At 43.0% G+C, this 24,623-nt stretch overlaps 1 protein-coding gene across 2 annotated transcripts in view; it reads right to left on the bottom strand.

Annotated features, from left to right (window-relative positions):
- Nucleotides 1-680: 680 nt before the first annotated feature.
- The window catches only part of IGSF11 (immunoglobulin superfamily member 11), a 122,020-nt gene continuing 98,077 nt past the window's right edge, over nucleotides 681-24,623 (bottom strand). For both annotated transcript variants that reach the window (XM_084801298.1, XM_084801297.1), the window contains exons 2-7: nucleotides 22,225-22,388; nucleotides 20,126-20,333; nucleotides 17,666-17,821; nucleotides 5,508-5,630; nucleotides 4,414-4,564; nucleotides 681-3,127 (exon numbers count right to left, since the gene is read on the bottom strand). In XM_084801298.1, the coding sequence (XP_084657424.1) occupies nucleotides 2,695-3,127; nucleotides 4,414-4,564; nucleotides 5,508-5,630; nucleotides 17,666-17,821; nucleotides 20,126-20,333; nucleotides 22,225-22,388 (1,235 nt within the window). In that variant the 3' untranslated portion in view covers nucleotides 681-2,694. The remainder of the gene's footprint in view (nucleotides 3,128-4,413; nucleotides 4,565-5,507; nucleotides 5,631-17,665; nucleotides 17,822-20,125; nucleotides 20,334-22,224; nucleotides 22,389-24,623) is intronic.

Below are 24,623 nucleotides of genomic sequence, written 5' to 3' on the forward strand. Positions count from 1 at the left end.
GAGTATCTGGCATTGCAGGGAAAGGCACGGCACCCTGGAGGACCCTATTTTAGTTTAAACTTGCTCTGTGAAAGATTCCATGAAGAAAATTAAAAAGTAACCTACAGAATAGGGAAACTCCGCAAATGTCAACAACAACAAAACACAAACCAAACCAAACCAAACCAAACAGCAGATACAGTAAACAGAGAAGTCTCCGGAGCTGATAGTTAAAACAACGACCAAAAAAAGCACTCTAAAAGCAGGCTGAATACAAGAACACACATTTCGTGAAGAAAAATATGCTCCGATATATATCTGAAGTCACTATCCAATCACGCCCCGAGTTTGATTTGGCAATTTGAGCTCAGACGCCCCCAGTCAGTTGTATATTACACTGTGGTAGGTGATGGTGGGTTCAGTAGTAAGAACAACCTGGATCCTATTTTCAGGAACTTTCAGATTGATGATACAGAAGCAGGTAGATGTTAAAAAAAGGCCACTACATTAGCACTCCTATGAGTGATGGCTAGAATCCACTTAAAAGTCTAATCTAAGAAAATCTAAGCCATTTAAAAAATACTCTATGCACATTAAAATGATTATGGATATTACTTTACAGAGTAGAAGAATACATGCAACACCAAAAGAACATTAAATTAAAAGTCACGCATCTATTATTAGTATGACAATGACTACATGTTTTATATGAATAAACTTTTATTGAATTTTAGGTCATTAGAAAGAATAAAGAAATGCAAGATAAATGCTTTCTAAACAGCATCTGATAGTTTCATCTTTTCTGTGACATGGTATTTTCATTTTTCTTTAAAAAGTATAGACATTCATTTATTTAAATTTTTACAAAGTCAAGAACCATCAAATGGGGGGGGGGTAGAAAGTAACACTACAGTAAACTTATTTTCTTGTCAACAATGAAATGGTCCTAACAGTAAAGTTCTGAGTGTGGCCCTCTGGGAAAAATAGTGTATGCAGCCACTGGTGGTTTCTATTCTTCCCACTCCCCATGCCCACAGGGAAAGAAGGCAAGAAGTATAGCGGAAGAGGGACGGAAGGAATGTAAGAAAAAAAAAGTGTTCTTTGAAAACTGTGGGCTCGGTAGTACAAACAATTTAAAAACAAACATTGGAAGAAATCACCGTAAGTTGCCCTAAAGTGCGAGTAAGGCAAGATAGTCACCAGTACAAGTACAGCCAGACACACGCAGCACAGTAGAGAGCAGTGAGTCCGTAAATTAATCTGGTGAGCTGCTAGGCCAGCCAAGCCAAGTAATTAGCCAAACGGATGGCGTGCGGAGTCTTTTTACACTGGTACACAATGCATTCAGGCAAAATCGCACACCTGAATTCCCAGATGCTGAGCAGTTCCCCAAGAGCACACTGGAAGATACACCCCCATTTGTCTAACCTTTATTATTTTTTTGCAAAAAAAAAAAAGTTTTTTTTTGAAAGAAACAAAAAGCAAAACAACTACTTCGGGCCCTTTCTGTAATAACCTACTAACCTCTACTTGTCAAACAAGAGGGAATTATCTTCCTGGCTACAAAAGGCCTGAGTTGCTGCTGCCCTCATTAAAAGTGACCTGTGTGGCAGCACGGATGCCATACACAACCTTGCTTCTTTGGGTCCCCAGCCCGCCCGCCTGCCTCCAATTTCAGCCCAGCCCATTCAACCCCCTAAAACTCTTCTGGCATGGGGCCTTGCGCTGAGTCACTGGATACAATCACCGGACAGGGGGTTACGTTCTTGCTTTCCTAGTCCACTGTCTCTCGCGCATTTAAAAAAAAAATAGTTTTCTTTTAAAAAAATATTTTTTTCAGGGAATCATGAACAGTAATTGCCATGGACCTGTAGGAAATCCCAGACTAATGCAGACAAGAATCTGTCAGTATAGCAAAATCCCAAATACGAAGTGCATGGTTCAGGAAGAGGTAAATAAGAGTGTGTGTGTGTGTGTGTGTGTGTGTGTGTGTGTGTGTGTGTGTACAGGTTCAGGAAGAGGTAAACAAATTTGTGTGTGTGTGTGTGTGTGTGTGTGTGTGTGTGTGTGTGTGTGTGTGTGTAGGGGGGTTCACAAAGTTTATTTTTCCCCATTTCTAGCTGAACTGTGTTCTGTACAATTTTGCCTCTATGATAAAAGAGCCAGCCTGGTTAGAATGTGTCGCTAGTACCCTTCGGCCCTCGCCATTATAACGGGGTGGCAGAAGCAGAGTATACCACAAGCCTGCTCCTGGTTGATTGGTTGGTTGGTTGGTTGGTTCTCTAAAGACACCTATTTTAAAAAGATAATTTCAATATTTAAATTCCACCTGGCACTTTAAGTCTCTCAAAAATTATTGAGTTAGGCAAGAATTAAAGAACAGGTCTACCTGGACCATGGTTTGGGTTGTGAGTGCCGTTGTGCCGCTAGCATTCTCCTTGGCTTGGCACATCTTTTGACATACAGCATTTATTCCTTTCTAACTGAATCTCAAGACAGCTGTGGTGGGGATACAGTCTTCTTGAGTCTTCATGAGGAAATAACCCCAGGCCGCTTCACGCATGGCAGTGGCCAGGGAACGCCATCCCTCCTCCTTTGTGCTTTTTACTAATGTGGTCGTAGCAAATGTTCTTTCCAGCACAAACCACCCCACTCTTCCCCTTGTCTAGAGGCGTTTCATTCATCAGTCTTCTGAACACAGCATCCTCAAGCGTCCTATACCAGGGACCCCGCCCGACTCTGAGCAGGCACCATGACAGGAACTGCACCAATCCGCTCCAGGGTCATTTGGCTGACAGTGTAGGAATGTGTGTGCTGAGGCCAAGGCTTCCTGCTGACTGAACCATTGTTCCTGGGCATGACCTGGGGTGACGACCCTCTGTTGGCTGTCACTACCAGAGTCTTCTGTGGGCCAGAGACCAGATGGTTCCCATTTGCATAGATGGATGGGATGCCGGCGTTGCCAGAGAAGGACTGGCGTAAGTCAGTGAAGTGGTTTAATGACTCTGGGTTTCTATGGGGCTTGGGATTGTGGTTCCAGTATCGACTGTTGTAGGTATTGGAAGAGGTCAACGTGTTGTTTTCTGAGGAGGATATCTCTGTGTGAAATGCTTTGGCAGAGGAGCATTTAGGTGGGAGATCATCCTCTCTGAAATGAAACAAAGATAAAGTTATATATCAATAAAGTACATAAAATATAAATATATATTTAAGCGCATCTCTTTTAACTAAAAAGAAGGCAACTCGTCCACTGAATTAGTTGTCATGAAACACCAAGGAAAGCAAGCTAAACACATGGAGATGTTGAAAAAAGCATTCACGGTGTCTAGACACTATTACCAGCTTGAGGAACCATTGCAGTACGCTAATGAGACGCTAATGCATGGGAACAGACAGAGCAGGTAGCTGAGAGAGGAAGACAGAGAAGCAAGGGGGTCAAATCCTAAAAGGCTGAGTACACCTTGCTGAGAAGACACCGTTCCTTAAAGTATGCGAGGGTACGATGACGCCAGGTCTGAGCCAGTTGGGACCCTCAAATCCCGTGAGCTATTTTTCTTTAAAGACCATTTTGACATTTTTTTTTCCTTAACACATTTGTATTCTTTTTTTTGAACTGCTTGCTATAGTTTTTATGTCGTGGAATGTCCACAGAGGAAATAAAATTAAGGGCTGAAAATTGATCTCCACTGAGGGGTATCCTGAGGTGAAATGTAATTGACTATGGCATTGAGAGGCAAGAGCCCCAACTGCTGTTTAAGACTACATAAGGTCATCGGCGTAGGACACCGTGACCAAATCTCAGCTGCTTTGTAGAAAGAGAAAGATCAGACAGGTACATTTACTCCCTGTGCCTCACTATGTGAGGCCATGTGCTGTCTGGACATTCAGACAGGAAGCCATCAGCAGATGCCAGCCCTTAGACCTATTGCCTCCAGAAGCATCAAGCAACACTATTTTTACATAAAGTACAATGCCTGGTGTATATTATTATAGTGTTGATATAGTTGTATATTATTATAGTGCACCAAGCCATGGTGCAGTGCATGAGTAGGCGGAGAAGCTGGTGTGTTTGTAAGGTGATCCTCCTGCTTTGGCTTGTTCCCAGCTATTAGACTGGCCAACATAAAACATGTGTTTTACGGGCTAACTGTTCTGGTGTGACCGTCACTATCTACCTTGCAGATGTGGAGGTGTGGGGGCCTGGGGGGACGGGGAGGGGTGGCTCCTCATCCTACTTAAGTTCCTGAAGGATCTTTGCAAATAAAAATGAGTATGACCATGAGGAAAAGTCATCTACATAACAAGAAAATGGCATTTGGACCTTTTCACTACCTTGACCCATCAGAGTTTATAAGATTAGCAAAGAAACCTTGACTCTAAAATGAACAGAAATACACGCTGTCTCTGCAAGATCAGGAATCTGGATAGACTGACCTGATTTCATTGGGAATCTCTTCCTCCTCTTCCTCTTTATTTTTGCTTCTCCAGTAAAGGAACGCCCCTGAAATCAGTGCAACGCAAACAATGATAAGAACTGCACCAGTGCCAACAGCGCCAGCTATTACTCCAACGCTTCGGGGCTGGGCTGAAAAAGAGTTAAGTCAGATGTAAATAAAACACAGAGGGATGACACATGCCCTGCAACTCTTACCTAGTCACACAACTAAGTCTGCTTAAAACGTACATCCCATCTACACCAAGTTAGACCTCCACTGACCTTGAACAGTCCCAGGAGGCTTTCTGTAACTGTTGAGTAAGTAAACTTTCAAGATTCTGCCCCCCCTCACCCCCCTCCCGCCCAAGGCCCCAGGATAGCGGCCGCTGGAGCTTGGCATGAGACAGTGCCAACTCAAGCTGCCTTAGATTCCCAAGAGAGCCTTGGATCGCAGATGCTTCATGGCCTCAACCCTAGTCACATGACTCCCTTCTACAAACAATCTAAATTACCTAGATCCTCCCGCAACAAAAAAAGTGCTCTGAATTGCTTGTCTGTAACTGAGCGCCCAGAAGGTACAAGGAATTAGGGCAGGGGGAGGGGGTAAACACAAGTATATTATGAGAGCTCCAACATGAACGTCATTTATGTCACTTACGTCCATGGTGCCATGACCTGAAGACTAGTGTGGCTCTGATTGTCTTGACAGGACATTTTGTCACAATGATCAGCATATCAAAGAGGCTTAAGTAGTAAATTTTTTTTTTTTTTTTTTTTTTTTTTTTTGGTTTTTCGAGACAAGGTCTCTCTGTGTTAGCCTTGGCTGTCCTGGCCTCGCTTTGTAGACCAGGCCGGCCTCAAACTCACAGTGATCCACCTGCCTCTGCCTCCCAAGTGCTGGGGTTAAAGGCATGCGCCACCACTGCCCGGCTAAGTAGCAAATTTTTTATAAAGTATTTTCAACAGTGGTTAAAAGAACTTGTTTACTCTTCTTCGCACAATCTCAAGACAACTGTATAGAACCCTGCATTGTATGACTTATCAGTCTTCACCGCCTGCACCTTGGGGTGGCCTTCTAGTTCTGTGTTCTTACGTGAGATAACCTGGAGATCCAGGCGGCAGGTGCTGGTCCCGATGGCATTAGAGGCCACACACTGGTACAGGCCGGAAGACAGGGCACTGATATTCCGGATGGTGACTGTTCCCTGGACCTGATCTGTCACAAAGACAATAATTAAGTGACAGCTTGATGGGATGAAGAAAGAAAACAAAGGAATCAGTACAAAGATGTCATCTCACACACACACACACACACACACACACACACACACACACACAGGGGAGTTGCAGATTTTCTTCTCTTTTTCTTTTCCTTCTTTTTTTTTTTTGTGGGAAGAGGAACTGGTGGTTCACAAATGTTAAGGAAAATCGTGATGGCATATTAAAGATGCAGAAATACTAAGGATTGTCCTAACTGAGGACAATCTTGAAACTGGAGCTGCAGACTAGCAAATCATAATGAATGTTGGTAGTCTTCCCTGGCTAGGGAGCTAACAGCCTGTCCTTGAGGGTCTGTGATCAGAGCGCCATGTTGTAACTCTAGGGAAACGCAGACATGAAGGTCAGGTTAGAGCCTAAATGGTTCCCTTTGTACACGATGGAGAAAGAGTTCTCTGTGCTCCAAGTATCGCCATGTTGGAAGGGGAAGGGGGAGAGGAGAAGCCTCAGACCACATCATCTTTTCACAGAATTTCCCTTGAGCCGAAGTCATCTACTGAGGGCACGCCATGCACGGCAGGAATAGGCCTGCATTAGGGGCCCACTGAGCCCCTTCACCCCCTAGGAACAGCTCAGGGAAGCTTGACCTTGACTCAAATCATCAGTGGATCCAGAGTGGAAAAGGCCAGAGTAGCCAGTGATTGTTGCCCCCCCACAGAAGGAGGTTTTGCTGTGTGCTTTATTTCAAAGCTGCCACACTGGCATATTGAGAAATGCTCTAACTGGTAACAGTTAGGCAACTCAAAAGTACCAACACAGCTTAGTCATTTATTCCTACAAATGACTTACCACAAGAACAAAAGTCTGCAAATCACTGGGCAAATTTTCATATACTGCTATTTTTCCAATGACCCTTTGAGAGATACTTTTGTTATTAGCCTACTGAACAAATAAAGGCACTGAAATTTTAGGTGGCTAATAAGAATACACAGTGGGTTGCTACAAGCTGCAATTGTATGGACGGCATCTAATATCTATGCTTTGGGCCTCACTGCCTCCCTATAGCTGGAAAGAAACACATCTGTCATCAGAACCATCCAAAGCAGGGCAAACGTAATGTCACACGTGACAAGTACCAGACCCAAAGTCCAAGGATGCCTGAGCCTAGACTGGGAACTGTCTCCACTCTGGCTTGACCTTTATACAGGACTAAGGTTTGGCCAGATACCTTAGTTTATCTGTTGGTGGCTTTCATCTTTATCTACATCAAAGCCAGAAGCAGAGAGCCTAGCCTGGCTTTATCGATTCCTTCATTTACTGCACAAATACTTATGACAACCCTCTCTCTGTACTGGGCAATCCAGAGGACAGTGCCAGGATGATTGACAGTGCAGACCTTAATGAAGCAAGAAGGCAAGGAGCCTCAGTAGGTGGGTCCAATGCCGGCCAGGGCCACAGCCCTCAGGTTGCTAACGGTGCACAGGGATGGGCATCTCCTGTGCATCTGGAAACCGAACAGAGTGCAGGCGAGGAGGAAGCCACAGGCACAGCTTCCCATATACCAATGCTGTCAGTTGTCTAAGCCTTCAAACACGATACAATGGGGTGTGTTCATGGCTGGCAGTCATCAAACATGAACTTGAAGAAACATCAATATCACAGGCCAGACAAAGGAAAGAGACTGAGTGTTTGCCCTTTTCTGTGGGAGTATTTAAAAGGTTAAATCCGTATTATATGGATATCTTACATAACTATGACAAGATAGTGACTTTGGATTGCATTGTACATAACAAAGTCAATATTTTCATGCATTATTTCCCCCTCTCCTCACATTCTCCTCTCTCCCTCTTTCCCTCTCTCCCCCTCCTCTCTCTCTCCTTCTTCCCCTCTCTCCTCTGTCTCTCCTCTCTCTCTTCCTTCTTCCTCCTCCTCCTCCTCTCTTCCTCTGTCTGTACCTACCCACTATGAGCAAAGACAGTAAGAACGTGTGGCTCGGCAAGGCTGCCCCACCATGGTACCGCTTAGATAGAATCAGGTGATAGATCAGATAAGCACACTGATTTAAAAAAAAAAAGGGATTAAGAAGAAACAAAGCAGGCAAAGCTGAGCTGGGAGCAACCCCTTCGTAAACATCCCACCCTGAAGCCAGGCAGGCCTGTGCTGGGACAGGAGCAATTTACTGAAATTAAGGACGAAGGCAGCAGTTCTTTAGGGCTTCCTTCTCCCAAATAGGGATGTGAAATTTGGGCAACTACAGTGTGGGAAGGCAAAACACAGCAGGACCTACTGTTTTACTTTGTCCAAGCACTGAATCCCACACAGGCTGTTCTGCTGGCCTAGCAGGCTCTTCAGAATCAGAGAAACAAATACACATGATTAGCCCCAATTCTGCCTGTTCTTCTTGGTTCTGGAGCCCGCATCTGGCTGGGTCAACAGTGCATCAGCTGAGAGCAGGTGTTTGGGGGTCAGACCACTTGGGTTTAAGTCTGTGCAGCCTCCTGCTGGCTATGTGGGCCTGGGGATGCTACCTGCTTAAGGGTGTGTGTGCCAGCTCCCTCGTCTGTAATTGTGAACCAGGAACTAGGAAAGATCCTGTACCTATGAGAACTGGGTGAGACAGTGAATGTTAACGGGACCAGGATGCTGTCTGGTGATGCATCTACATAGGAATTTCTTGGGATGTGTATTTTTAATATGTATTTATTTAATAAATATATTTAAATCCCGAGGAAACTTGGTTAAGAAATGTAGGAAATCCTCTAGTTCCTTGAATTCTGAGTACATGTCAATATTTGGAATTTTACAGAAGTAATAAGAGTCCCAAACAAAATTAGTCTGTAATTTCATGTTTTATACATCTTAAAGAATGAATTATCACAATAGCAGTGAGTAACTTCTTATATAAAAGTATGAGAAAAGTTCTGTTAAAAAGATATAAATACACGGCTTAATGTTGTTTAAGCCAATATGATGGAGTACAATTATATGCAAACATGATCTCACCCTGAAACAAACATTTGATGAGAAAGTTAAAACCAAAAGGGAAAACAACACAAAATACATGCCAAATAAAGATCTACTTAAGAACACAACGGTGGGGCCAGAGATGTCATGTTGTTGCAGAGGACCTGAGGTAAGTTCCCACCACCCATGCCAGCAGCTCCTAGCTGCCTGTGACTCCGGTTCCGGGGCATCCAACCCCATAGGGTGGCTTCGATGGGCACCTGCACTCAAGTACACATAACCACACACAGACAGACGGACACATAGAATAAAATCTTAGTAAGAATTGAGGATAATATTATAAAGTTAATATTGTAACAACCATTCGTAAAGAGAAAATTTGAATGCTGTGTGACATTTTGTATACTAGTCAGTAGGTTTAGTCTTCGCTCAGAGACATAAATGAATTATGTGTCATTTTGGCGTCAGTGTCGGCTGAGTTAAAATGGTGACTGTTTTATGTTAGCATCCATCTTGAATGTTAACCTTCCTCATGTCTCCTCCACTGAGCACCTGATCAGAGCCTTCTTCATTCATCAAAGCCTCTCGTTTGTGACCTGGATGCTCATTGTCACCCTCACTTTTTTTTCCTGTTTCTTTTTAAATTTTTTTAGATGATTGGATTTTTTTAAATTTACAGATGAGAGGCATGATCATTCAGTTAAAAAAATACAAGCCATGTTCAAATAGAAAGCAGCCAGTGATTGAGATAAAGCCTAAGTATGTCAAAGAGAAGTCATCAATATATACTTGACACATGACATCCCAGGGGATGTCATCTGGGAGCTCGGCCTGCATTCTTCTCTGCTGCAGGCTGCTGCTCGGTATGGACTCTGAGATTTCCTTCAATGGAAGTCAAAGGTGGAATGAGGGAACCCTAAGCAAGGCGTCTTCTTTTATCCTGTTGGCCTTTTCGGAATTCCCACACTTGCCAGTGCCCCTCTTCCTGGGATTCCTGATCGCGTACCCAGGTCCTGACTGGAAAGCCTTGTCATTCTCATGCCTGGCACTTCTACAATGCGCATCTTGCTATCTTCTCTGGCTACACATCACTGAAAACGCAAGTGTTGTCAGAGAGAACATCCAGACTCCTCGAGTGTTACGTAACGCTTCTCGCAGTCTGTGTGTGGTACTTTTCGTTGTAACCTCTAGCATTTTTTAAAGCTGTAATGGGGAACATTCCATGGCCCTTGTTTCCTTTTTCCATGTTGTCTCCAGTAAGAATGGAATGTCATGAAGCAAATGGGGGGAGGGACAGGGAAGCACCAACTTATTCAAAAGCTTAAATGCACAAAAACTGTCCTTCTTCCGTGACAATCACATTAAGTTCTCAGACCAGGTGAGGAAATAGTTGTGGTTCTTTTGTCGGAAATGGGATTTTTCAGGGGCTCGTATGGCGAGAGTGAACAGTCTTGTCTTGTTCAGGATTTTACTGAATTGCTTGTTTTCTCCATTTAAATTGAGGTTGGCTGGGAGCTTCCCGTAAACTGACTCAATTATGCTGAGGCATGTCCCTTGTATCTCTAATGTAGCCAGGATTTTATTATGAAGGGGTGTTGGATTTTGTCATAGACCTTCCCTGCATCTAATGAGATGATCGTGTGTTTGTCTTTCAGTTTGTTTACACGGTGCATTACATTTATCAGTTTACATATGTTGAACAAAGCCCACGTCTCTGGGATGAAGCCTACTTGATCATGACGGATGATGATCTTTTTGTGTGTAGTTGGATTCAGTTTACAACATTTATTAAGAACGTTTGCACTTGTGTTCATACAGGACATTGGTCTGTGTTGTCTAACAGTTTCCTGCAAGACTGAACAGACTCTGTCCCTTTAGGGGGGCTCTTTAAACAGGAAGATAAACAACTTCAGGAAGTTCCTGAAACTCACCAGATTCACACCACTCCACCCCCCCCCCCACTCCCACCTGCCAGAGTGAAAAATAAAAGTTCAGAGTCCCTCTTAGAGGAAAGGAAGGTGAGTTGCAAAGAGGACTCTCGGAGGAAAAAAACTGCAAAGAGGACTCTGAACCAGCCCAGCTGCGTGGTGGAAGCAGCAGAAACCAGCCTAGCTGCCTGGAAGACGTTTAGCCCAACTGAGGCACCTGGAAAGGACGCTCGCCCATCTGTCGAGTGGTCTGTAGCATGTGCAGTGTGCTTCTGATCCCCAGGTGTGTGAGCAGCCACCGGTGCTTGGGGGGGGGGGGTAGGCCTTAATGATGCAGCTGTCTTTTGAGTCGTTTCTGCTCCTGTAAGTAGCCCCTCACCATACTCCTGTTAGTGAGCCAAATAAACCAAATAGTTCTTCAAGTTGGACTTCAGTAGTATCTTTTGTTCCATTGTGGGATCCCTATTAGGGGTGAGTAGATAAGTATTTTGTCTCCCCGGAAAAAGTTTTGTCACACAAAAGTCTGTTAATTCTCTTTCTTTGTTGAGTCTTTATGTGGTGAGGATATTAGGATTAACCGTATCCTTGTAAAGTGAACTGGGTAATGATGTGTTTCTATTCTACGGAATAATTTGTGGAGTATTGCCACTGACTTTTCTTTGAAAGTCTGGTAGAACTCTGTGCTGAACCCATCTGGCCCTGGGCTTTTTTGGTAGGGAGATCTTTAATGACTGCTTGCTTCTATTTCAATAGGGGTTATAGGTCTGTTTAAATTACATGCTGATGATTTAACGTTGGTTAGTGGTAGGTATTGAGAAAATTACTTTTTTTTTTTTTTTTAAGATTTTCCAAGCTGGCGGACACAGGTTATGATTGTCTGGACTTCTCAGTGCATTTTGCTGATGACCCCCTTCTCATCTCTGATTTTGTTAATTTGGATTTCTCCCTTGTAATACAACAGCATCAGACCACAGTGACTCTTAAGATCACCCCCTGTTCCAGCTGCGTGATTTCCAGCAAAGCTCTGCACAGAGGTCTTAAGCAATCTGCAGAGACCATTTTAACGCTGCCCTGGGTTCAATTACAAATGAACAGGGCCAGCCACGTTGTTCTTAGAAATATAAAAAAAAGATGTAGAATTTAGCTTTGGAAACTGTTAACTACTGATAAATAAAATTATAATGTTTCACTTTCCAAAAGAAAGAATATCAGAGATTAACAGTAATTATTTGCCCTAATTAAAAAACATGAGGTGTTTTAAGGTTCTCTATCTGGGTTTTGGATTTGTGAGGGTTTTTCTCCTTCTTTGAGTCAGGCCCAAAGGATGCAGTCCTAACTGTATCCCACAGATCTTTCTTGCTGAGTTAAAGTTCTGCTGAGCCACTGAGAAGAGCCACTGTGTTTACCGAAGCCCTTGACAACCAGGAGGCCGAATAGCTTCGAGAACAGGTCACCCCTGAAACAGTCACCCTGTACAGCATCAGGTATACCCTGCTTGGTGTGCTGATGTGTTAGTTAAGTGATTTCTGGCTGTACATGAGACATTATTTATTTAGAGCATCAACGCTAGATGCTACTGCAGGTCAGTTGACTCAGAATATTTGGAGGCGGTCATGGGAATTGACATGCAGTAAACACTCGGGTGATTTTTATGTACAGTAAACTACAGATTGCTATGTTAGAATATGTACTACAGATTATAGTGTTTGATACGCACGCACACACACACACACACACGTACACACACACACACATATAATTTCAAAATGTCTTACATCAGATTTAAAAATCTGCTAGGCATGTTCAGTTTGTGGCATGTAGTAAAAAAAAAAGCTATGAATGTTGCCCAATACAAAATCATAAATTACTTAAACATGATGGTATATTTTTTTCTCTGTGTGAACCTTGGCAACATCATGTCACAACAGTCCAAAGGCTGGGCAGAACAAACATAAAGCTATATTTTTGGGAAAACTTCTTATGATATAACAGAAGTTACAAAGCTATTTCCTAAAATATACTGGGCCAAAAATAAAGTCACAATTTAAAAGCAATTTAAACATCCTCTGGTAGGAGGTTAAAAATCTACACGGTAATCCCAGTAAGAATTTTGTGAAATGAATTTTTATGATATGAAAAAATGGCAATCATATATTTAATCTTTCACTAAAAGGTTATTGAATGGTATCAACGTAAAGCCAAAAGAACACATACATTAACATACAGATAATAGGTCAGTGGTAGTAGGGCACAATGCACAGTGTTAGTGGCAATGTACCTTGTGATGGGTGTCATAACCATGTTAAATTGCTATTTTTTGGTATCAGGAAAGACTATACTATTTACTTCACTGATCTACCTTCTGATTTTTACAGTTTACTGATCTGTACATTTCTATAACATTTAGGTTTTGATTGTAGATAACAAAGCTTGTCATGGTTCCCCAAACTAAAAGGGCCAAACTCAGAAGCTAAGAATCGAATGATGGCAGCCAGGGAGCTGGGGGAAGTGGGAAGATGTTGCTTAAAGGGAACAAAGCTTCAGTTGTGCTACATATTCTGGAGACGTGACACACAACATGGTAACATGTCAGCGGCACTGTTATATGCTCAAGATTCGTTAAGAGGAGATCTTAAGGTTGACTAGCCTGCCCACTATAACACACAAAACAGCCATAGCTTTGTGAACTGATGAGATTCATTAGCTTGTCATCACCTCACAACATCCGCATGTACCAAGTGTGGTATATACTCTGAGTATGTGAAAGTCCTATTTATAAATCATGACTTGATAATCTACATGTACCAAGTGTGGTATGTACTCTAAGTATGTGAAAGTCTTATTTTTAAATCATGACTTGATAAAGTTGGTGGGAATAAAGATGTATAATGCCCAAGACAGCATCATAACTAAGTATCCCACTTAAATGGTAAACTAATTAAACGTCACCTTCTCTGGTGTTAGAGTGCTGTTGCATTTCTGGAGGACAGTCGTGTGGTTTTAAGGAGTTGCTCCATTCACTGTGCTGATAGAGGGACCACGGGATCACAGAGGAGAGCGACCAATGGTGGTTTGGTTTTGTTTTGTTTTACTGCTGTGGCCACTTTAATGTCCTCATATCAAGCAATCTCATAACATGAACTAGGCAGCTTTTCTTGCTTTTTGTTCTTTGAAGCCAGCGTGAGGGAGCAAGAAGACGAGGAACAGCTGATACGTCTGTAGGATTCCCCGGGAAGGCTCATCCCGTGTGTATGTGTAGTTGGTGTTTCTACTGATCTAGTTTATTTTTAACGGGTTTACTTCAGTTTCTGGTATGTGGCATCAATTTGTTCACAGTATTTTCTATATCGAAGCCGAGTAAAAGGATTAGGGAGTTCCTGAGTGAAAAGCGGTTTTGCCTCCTGGATCCAGGACTGAAATATGACTGTGGATCTTTGTCTTAATGTGTAAAATAACACAGTCCAAGTAACTGGATTATGGTTGGATCATGATTAAACAATAACACCCATGAAATGTTTAGAACAGTATCGGCCATGTATACGGACTTCTTAAATATTTACTTTACTGTTATAATCCTATGAATTTTAAAGGTCTGTGTTCCTTTGTATTCCCAATACTTTTGCATAACTTTCCTTCTTAGTCTGCCATGCTAAAACACTCCTTTTGATTTCCTTTATTCTCTTGTTCGCCATTTGAAAGTTAGAATCCATTCCCTCACTCATCAAATGCCTTTTGACGACCAGTAGCTGTCCTAGGTGCTGAAGACACATTAGACGACAGGCCAGGATACCCCACTCTCTACAGCGCACCCTAGTAGTTGAGGAGTCAATAAAGTACTCCAGCAGATACACAATGTGTTCCATGTGGAAAAAACAGAGCAGGACAAAATGGACCAGCTGGAGGACGGCGAGCTTTGACTGTGAATGAGGGGCTCAGTGTGAGCGCCACTGAGTGGAGGAGAGAGTAGGGAAGATTAAAACAAGCAGGAATGAGCCACATGAACACACGGGCTGGAGAGGCTTCCAGGCAGAAGGAACACGTGTGTGAAGCTCTGCCACAGGCATCTGTCTGATAGGAATGACTTCCCAGGGATCACTGTGCTTGGAGAGAGTGAGCAGGGATAGTCAGGACTCACAGGCCTGCAGAATACTGTCCTGGAGGCACTGGGATGGGTATGCACATCACATATGCCATTTATTAATGACTGTACTCAGTCTCTATGGCTGTGGCACTACAGCATCCTTTTCAGGCAGTGTCTGATGATGAGGATATGTTTAGGAACCACAAAGTCATCTCCCTTGCCCACTTAAGCTGTCTTATCAGGAGCTCACAGACTCCCCAGAGCTCACTTGTTCTCCACTTAATGTGTTTCTTGGTTTCTTTTACCCTCTCTACTTAAAGGCTGTAATACCTTTCTTCATCAGTTCTTGTCAGGATGTTTCTATTCTATGGCTCCTTGGCTTCCAGCTCTCCACACAGTGGCTTAAGTGTGTCTCTAACTCGTCATGTGTTTGTGAACTTAATTTGATTTTTAATCGGTACCCTCAGAGCCTCTAACCTTTGATTATCTGAAATCATTTTACCAGCTACTACTATGTTTAAATCTGTCTGACTTCGCTATAGTTGCCAAATTTTCTCTTTACTGACCCCAGCTCCACCCACACCTTCTACAGTGATGTAATAAGGGTAATCCCTGTTTTAGACAGGGATGCAGTCATGTATCCCAGGCTTGTTATATGGAACTTGTTATATAGCCTGGGGTGACCTTGACCTTCTGACCTTCTTCTGCCTTTACTGGCTGAGTGCTGGGATTATAGGCATGTGCCACTATAGCTGGCTTTATGTAGCGCTGGGGGATGGAACTCAGGCTTCATGCACGCAAGGTAAGCAGTCTTTGCTACATGCCGAGCCCCCGAGGGTCCTTCACAATCTTTACTTTGCTCCTCTATCTTACGAGTTCTAGTTTTGTTTCTCGGTGGTTCGTCTTAAAATTCGTAAGGATATTCAGGTAAGGTGTTGTGGCTCAAGCCTTGTGGGACTAACATAGTGAGTTCTGGGCTAGCCTGAGATACATAGTGACACCCTGTCTCAAACCCTCCCCAATGTCTCCCCCTCCCTACAAAATAAAAACAAACAACAATAATCTTGGTCATTTATTTGTGGGATCGTTCTATGGGACTGTAAGAAAAATGTGGTATTCGTCAATCTTTTGCTTATGACTTAGGCATCAATCAATATTGCTGTTGTATCATTTCTTCATGTGCATTAGTTAGCTCTACTGTAAGACAATGCTTCCCCCATCTTCACTTATACCTCTTAGAAGGGAGTCAGAAATTATCATTCCATTCTATGGATTATGCATTTATGCTAAATCACTACAAGTTTGCCAGAGGGAGCTCCTTCAAGCCCTACATGTAAGAGACACTACTAATTCCAAAATGTTGTTCTGTTTGGTCAACCTCATAGGATGCCCTCCCCTTGTACCAAATATTATTTTCTCAGAAAATGCACCAGGAGTTCAAGTTTTAAAACATTGTAATATAATCAGCTAAGTAAATCTCCTAGAAGAAAGTTATTTAAGTTGTTTGGGGTATAAGTTAAGATCTATTTTGGTAACACAAGTATCAAGATGTGACACTAAAGAAAAACCGTGGCACATTTTTCTTTAGAATGAATATGGTTATGTGAAATAATTCTGATAATTTATCCGAAGACCGAATTACAAAAGACCACCGTTTTCATCATTGGCATTCAAGTTCACCTTCACCCCTGAAATACTGAAGAATTCTCAAGATGCAAATATAGATTTATCAAACACAGGAGGTCCTTGCTGCGTGTATCTCTCAGCTCATATACATAGGGCTGCTGTGCGTTCATGGCTTCATCTGTAATTTCACCCTTTCTTCAGTGCTACACAAAAATAAGATGGGTATAAATCACAGAACCTCAGTGATGTTTCAGAGGTTCTAGACGATACTGCAAACCCCTTCATCTTACAGAAAGGTTAACACAGGTCTGGAGATGTAAACTACTGCAGCCATAGTTGCTGGCAAAGCTGGACTTCAGTTTTCAGCATTTCACGAGCTATTTTAGGCATGCCACTTACAATAGTGAGATTAACAAGTTGGTCCACAAGAAAGCTATTTATCTGCAGTGTAGCTGGAGCATTTAGCAAGGAACAGGCAGCGGGGGACCATGGTGCTGCAGCAATCACGACAAAAGTGACCTAAATGCCATTATGCTGAAAGTAAGGTTTTAAAAAATAATGAAATTGGGGCTATGTAAATTAAAGGGCGGCAGGAGGGTCAACTGGTATTCTTCTGGATTCTATCGGGAGTTTACTTGTGGCCCTTTTACAGATTTGTAGCCCTGGTTCTTAACTACCTCTAATGTCACCCAGCAACCCGGGGCTTTCCTTTCCTGTGGCAGGCACAGACCAGCACAGCTGAGGCCAGCTGAGGCCTTTTCATTAAGGGCAAGCTCTGAATAAAGACTTGTCAATCTGCCCCAAGAATGAATCATGGAAAATAGTGTATATGAAACAGGACACAGCACTCAAGGACACTGAATTGCATTTTCTTGAAACAAGGCTTTGCACAGGCCTATAAATTCATCTCATCTCATTGTGTAACATCTGAGATTTTTCAGAAATACTTCCTTTACAATCAAATCCGGATGAATGGATTTGCACACCCAGAGCCACGATGGCACGGGTGGCTCCTCACCTTTACCTTTCCAGGGTGATCTTAGCTCATGGGTCCCTTTCCTAAGTTCTTTGTCAGCTTTTTCCTCTAAGCAGACTTGAGGCCAAAACAGGAGAATTAATCATGTCTATGGAGATCTCTCTCGTGCTAAAATGGGCACCTGTGCCTTGAGCAGAAAGTGAATTCGTAGAGGTGTCAAGAACTGTCCTAGCATTAACTCAGAGAAGTCCCCAGGGTGCTATTTTAAAGCCCCACTGAGGAAATAAAATTTCATGCTACTAGATACATTTTAAAAAAATAATATATGGAAGAGAAAGAAAAGGCCACATTCACCTTAAAGTTGAAAGCACAAAGTTCTCCATAGTTAGAAACTATCAAATTTCATTACGTTCCTTGAGTACTTACTGATCCAGCAGGTTCCACGGCATGGTACGTACCCTGAGTGGCTGTGGGAGGTAGCTTGAACGTATTATCTAACTTCTCCCAAAGGTAAGTGGGCCGAGGGATGCCTTCCTCTGAACTACACAGGAGGATGACGTCACTGCCGATGTCCTGGGATCCTTGGATTTGGCAGTGCGGAGCAGAAGGGGGGACTGTCATGAGAAGAGTGGGTAACACCAGTTCAGTTTTACTGTGAGCCAACAGGACAGGAATGCTTATCAGTGGTGAACCGAGGACCACTGGGGGTGGGTGGATGGGTGGGGGTGACAGCCTCGTGGAGGAAGCCAGGTGACAATCAAGGAGGGCGGTGGACACCAGGCCTTCAGTTGCCATAGGCAAGGAGCAAATCTACAAAAGGAGCCATGGCTTTTGGTTACAGTTTAAGGTACCTCAGCGTCTTGGTTTGAATGCTCCCTCTAAAGCAGGATTCTTAAGATCCTTCGGGCGGGGAGGCAGAGGCAGGTGGGTCACTGTGAGTTCGAGGCCAGCCTGGTCTACAAAACAAGTCCAGGACAGCCAAGGCTAACACAGAGAAACCCTGTCTCGAAAAACAAACCAAACAAACCAAACCGAGAGATCCTTTGGGTCAACGCACTGCCTTTAAAGACACTGCTGAAAAGACACACACTCAGCTACATCCCATGAGTAAAAAATGACCCCACCAACTGTCCTCTTAACAAAATTAACTTTAGTGAGGTGTTGTGATATTTTACAAAGATCAGATGGGCCCACTTTATAGCAAATTTGGCCTTATGGTACAGCAACTTAGAGTGAGGCTCAAGTTAGAAAAACAGAACAGTAAGGTAGGAGACACATCAAAACCTAAAACAGTTTGTACTCATTACAGGCTGACAAGGACAAAAGCAACAAGGATACAGAAGCAGCCAAAGCAGCAAAGCAGGAGGAAGTGACCATTTACACTAGGGGAGCGAACATAACCCAGGACAGGGAGCTGCATATAGGTGAGGCAGACACCGCTGGAGTTCAAGTATGTGATAGAGTTCTTAGTCCTAAAGCCTTCTCAGTAAATGAGTCCCCCCTTCAGCAACACAGGACTATGAAATGAGCTGCAGATAACACTGAGCATCAGGCAGTGAGTGGGAGAAGAGGGTTAAGTCATGAGAGGGTACAGGGCCATGCAGAGGCAGCTCAGTGTCAGGAGGATTGCCTAGCACGCATGGGGCGTGGTGACACAGAGGGGCAAGGAGTAAATACTGTACTAGGGTGAGCCAGCCTCCTGAACTGGTTCTGTTTGACAATACCACTATGTGACTGTGAAGCAAAACATAAATTAATTATTTTGAAGTGACATTGACTATAAAATAAGGGGCTTCGTTCCCCCTTAAAAGATTTTTTTTAAAGCTTGGATAATGCGGGAAGCTCAACTGTCAGATACAAACATCAGAGTAGCATCTACTTCCTTCAGTACTCCACACTGTGCTCAGAGTACTCGGAACGCTATTCATTTTCAATATAATGAGTTCTATTTTCAGAAGATAAATCTCCAACCTGGTCCTTAGCTTTCTGAGTTGGTTGAAGTCTGGGAGAACCGGGCACCAAGAACGAAACCATATTCTGCCCTAAAGAGGAAAAGCATCCGAAACCCCCGACATCAATATTTCAAATCATTCAGCAGTGCGAGGAGACAAAAGGGGGTGAGGTGGGTGGGGACTATGGCGGGAGGAGGAAGGGCCCTTTCTGAGCACTTCTTCTGTCTAAGTGCATTGAAATGGCCTCTCTCCTACAACAGGGATCTGCTTGGCCACCGCTTCTACAAGGGACCCATCTGAGAGACCCGACAAACGAGACATCAGGCAGCTGCAGAGAGTGTAACTCAGTACTTACTGCAGAGTCGACCCACATTATTTGGTAGAAAGAGTTGCCGGTTTGAATGATCAGAGCCAAGTTTTAATCTAAACTTTGCTCATTCACTGTCTTAAATAACTAGGCTCTAAATCAGTCCGATCTCATTCTAAAGTGATAATCTGTTATCCTCTAGAAACGAGCATGCCTTTAAGAGGGCAAGGAAGTAAAGTTAAAATGACCTCAGCGCCACAAGTGCGAGCTGAAGACTGTGGTGGCCCCACTTCCTGTCACAGATGGAGTGAGTGATAACGTTACCCTCACACACGCCGACACCTCTGCTTTTTGCTCACAAATTATTCATGACTGAGTTTTACCGCGACAGAAGTTTCTGTCCTATAGGGCCCTAAAAATGATTTTTATGCCACCCTTCATGCACTGTGAGAGAATAGCATCAAGTACATAACTTTAAAGACTGTCTAGCAGTGTAAGAATGAGCATATGTAAGAAACTAGGCAAGATGAGGCGTGTCAGGGTGAGAAGTGGGCGGGGAAGGAACTAAGACACGGGGAGGGAGCGCAGAATGATGTAAACACGCTTTAGAGTAGATCGCTAAGCGAAGCCCAAGGTAGCGGGAGGTGTCTGTCACTCACCTAACACTGTGAGGCCAGCGACCCCGATGTTCCTGCCCCCTCTGTCTGGAAGGTTATTCACCAAGCACTGGTAGGTGCCCGTATCTGACAGCTGTGTGTTGTTGATGAAGATGGAGACATTGGTAGCGGGCATGGTGCCTGTAAATCCTACCCTCCCGTGGAACCTGGAGGCACCGTCAAACATCTGTCCACCCTGATAGAGAATGACCTGCGAAAGGAAACGGTATATAAATCAACCGGCCACGGCAGCCCCTCCTTGGCACATAATCTAGTGGACAAAACCAAATGACCCCACAACAACAACAAAAATAAAAACGTTAACTTCTCAGGGTGGTCAGCAACTTTTTATGAGTGCCCCATCCATGACCGTCTTAAGGCTCTAAATTCTCACGCAAAATTAGAGTATCTTTCTCCTTCCTTAGTTTATCAGAACACAGAAAACATCTTTAATGCTACCCAACTATCAACACATAAACATTTCCGCCAGTGAAAAAGTTAACTATGAGATGAAATACAAAAGGCATTTGTACTGCCATGCTCTTCCTGCTAGGCCACAGAATGACAGACCACTTGCCAGCTGAGTATCAGTGCCATAAAAGGGAGGGAGTGTTGCAAGTCCACAACTACTTGTTTGCCAAGTGCTATTATCAGAATGAACTATTCTTGGGAGAAGACTCAACATATAATATAGCAGAAAGCCCTGTGAGCTGAAAATGAGGATCTTCCTGTGCATGCTTAGGAAACCTTAGTCAGTTCTCTTTAAACTATCTTTAGCACCATCACTGATGCTTAAAGTGGTGTAGTTTGACAAAATAATCCCAAAAGCTTAATCTACTGCAGAAGTTCCATGGTTTGAAGATGTATCCATGTAGGTAATTTTCAAGTGATGGAGATTGCTTTACATTCAGAATTTTAGACACACCAAGATAGGAAAGATGTCTTTTTCAAGGCTGTCAAATACAAATAGCCAAAACACTAAAAACATAACATTTATATAATTCCTGATTGTGTCATGGTTCTTCTTGCTATAGGCAGTTTATTGTATATATGTGTAATAATATAAGTGTATATGTAAAAAATAAAAGTGTTTAAATAATAAAAAAAGAAAATGAAAAATTCATAAACAAAAATAAATAAATAAAATTTTAAAAGTTTCTATTGAATTTTGTACCAGAGAATTTACTTCACTATGTTACGTATTAAAATAGAATCAGAAAATAAAGTCATCTTTGTAAATAAAACTGGTTGCTAAAAAAAAATTGTGATGCTAACCACAATTCATTAATTGTATCTGAGATTATGAATTTATTTTATATAACTAATACAGACTTCTGGGGGTAGCTTCTGTTTTCACATGTGTTCTGTGTGGCACATTCTCACTGTATGAGAGTCTGAACTGGCTGGAAAGCCTACTGTGTTAAGATGCATGCTGGCTGGTAAGCCTACTATGTTAAGATGCATGCTGGCTGGTATAAGTCTACTGTGTTCAAATACATGCTGGCTGGTAAACCTACTATGTTCAAATGCATGCTGACTGGTAAGCCTACTGTGTTAAGGTGCATGCTGGTTGGTAAGCCTATTATGTAAAGATGCATGCTGGCTGGTAAGCCTACTGTGTTAAGGTGCATGCTGGTTGGTAAGCCTACTATGTAAAGATGCATGCTGGCTGGTAACCGACTGTGTGAAAATGTGTGAAGAACTCAGCAAAGCAAACCGCTGCCTATGGCTTCTTGCTATCATCACTCTCTTTAGAGAGAACATTCTAAGTCACCCAAGTCAGTGCCAATCTCTTCATGAAAGACTAGACCTCACCTTCTCTGCCTTAGTGTTTACCTCTCAGCCGTGTTTTCTTTTTAACACTTGAAAGGTCCTGCACAAAGCCCTCAGAAGAGTATGTTTAGCAACTGCCAGTGAAGATCATGATGACAATGATGACATCCTTGTACAATAGCAGCCTTCTTAGAATATTTACTAATAATGCGATGGGAGGGCACACTGGCCATGGCGCCCTACTCTAGAAATCAAACGCACCCCCATGATGCTTCCCCTCGCTCTATCTTCAGCAAAGAGCCATGGTGTGAGAGGCAGAACAGAGGTACCTGCTCAGGCTGGTTTGCATTGGAGAGGGGAATGACCATCCAAATGACGTTTAGGTTAAGGAGGGCAGCACTGGTAGAGAAGGCGCAAGGTAGGACTGCTGTCTGGCCCCGGGCCACCTGGACACTGCCAGGGCTCTCGGACACTTCCAGGGACACTGTGACACCTGTAGAGAAAGAAACAATTTGGTTCCATGCCTGTCCTTTCCTGGAAGCTCTGCGAGTTTCACAGATATCACGTAACCACTGACCTGCATCTGTGAACACAAGACAGGACCGGCTAGCCAGAGAATGACTCACCAGTCGGTCGCTGAGCCAAACTCGGCTCGTCTTGGAAAGTAATTTTAAAATGTTAGGAACCATATATTCTCTTTTATAAGGCAATAACCCAGTATTTGGACAGATTCAATAAAACATGTCTGAGTTTGAGCAGAAGTTGATAAATCCTGACCAAAACCATGATAGGAACTGAAGATTCCAAGCATCCACGCCTTAAAGCCTAGTGCTTATCTGTAAATCTAACAAAGTATGTGCACATCTTTATGCTCAAAGCCACACAGAAAACATCAATAAAAGAAGTCATCTGAGCAAATAAATGGCAAGATACACAGTGTCCATGAGCCGGAGGATTCAATGCTAATTAGAGGTCAATTAATTCTCTCCAAGTTGATCAAATTCAGAACAAATCCAATCAGAACCCCACCAGGCTTTTTAAGTTCATGGAAACGAATTACGTTGAACATACATGAAAAGAGAAGAATCACGGAGAGTCGGAAGAAAATTTAAAAACATAATTTAAAAAATGATGCTCAAGGTCTCAAGAGATGGCTCAGCAGCTAAGAGCACTGGCCAATTCTTGCAGAGGACCCAGGTTTGATTTCCAGCACCGGCATGTAGCTCATAATCTCTCTTAACTCCAGATCCAAGGGGTCCAGCACTCTCTTCTGGGCTCTGCGGGCACTGCACACACGAACTGCAAATACATACATGTAGGCAACACACTCAAGCACATAAAATAAAAATATTTTTTTCTACAGGGCTGTAACAATCAAGGCAGTTTAGAGTTAGTATGAGAAGTGACTAATAAATAATTAGCAAAGGATTAGAGGCGCCTGGTGTTCATGGCCAGACGCTTATCAACAAGGCACAAACAAAATGAGAAAGCAGCAGGTTTTCTTCCCCCTGCCCCCCCGCAAATGGTGCCAGGATGATACGGCAATACTATGTAAATCAAAGGGGGAAAAGACAGAATTTGAACTCATATCTCACACACAATGTGCAAATATTGACTCAAAAATATTTCCAGGCAATCCTGGAATTTAATGTTGGTTTGGTCTAGTCAGAGAGATCTTAGAAACATTCCTAATACTGTGAATCATGAAGGAGAACAAGGTAGAGACTCAGAGCTCATTAAAGATAAACATCCTGGGGCTGGAGAGATGGCTCAGTGGTCAGAAGCATGTAGAGAGCTCTTGTAGAAGACCTGGCTGGGTTCTCAGTTGGCCGTGAGGGCCTGTCACTCCAGTGCCACGTAACCATCTTCTGCTCTCTCCCAGCACGTGTGCACACATGTGCATACAGATACACATGCACACGTGCACACGTGTGCGCACACACTGTTTATAATAATTAAATCTAAAAATATTAAATACATCTCTTGCTTCTAAGAAATTAATAAAATGAAAAGTTCAAAACAGAGCATGAGGGAAATATTATTAAGTCGTTTATTTTATAAAGGGCTCACAGCCAAAATATATACAGACCCATGACAATTCAATTTAGAAGATTATCCACTTTTGAAGAAATGTCCACATCTGCGGTGGTTTGGGTAAGAACTGGCCCCCACAGGTTCACATATTTGAGTGTTTAGTCACCAGGGAGTGGCACTGTTTGGGAAGGATCCGGAAGTGAGGCCCTGTTTAAGTAGATGTGGCCTTGTTGAAGGAAGTATGTCACTGCGGGAAGCCCATGCCAGGCCCAGTCTCCCCTCACCCACCCATCCGCACCCCTCGCCTCTCTGCTTACAGATCAGAATGTAGCTCTCAACTGCTGTTCTAGAGCAATGCATGCCACCACACTCCATGCCCTGATGACAATGAACTGACCCCTTCAAACTGTGAGTGAGACCCCAAGTAAATGCTTTCTTTAATAAGAGTTCTCTAGCCATGGTGCCTTTTCACAGCAATATAACAGTGACTATGCCAATATTTAAACCACAATACCAGGCAGACATATTGCTCATAAGAATACAAACTGGTACCAGCTCCTTGTAAAAACAGCTAAGTTTCTTAGAAAGTTGTACATAAATATATAACTTAATGCCACTGGCCATAGAGCTCTATGGCACTGTACTGCATACAAGGGAATGCTGTTCAGAAATACAGGCATCAGAGCGCCAATAC

Source organism: Acomys minous (assembly GCF_964271855.1).
Source record: "Acomys minous genome assembly, chromosome: 11".
NCBI lineage: Eukaryota > Metazoa > Chordata > Mammalia > Rodentia > Muridae > Acomys > Acomys minous.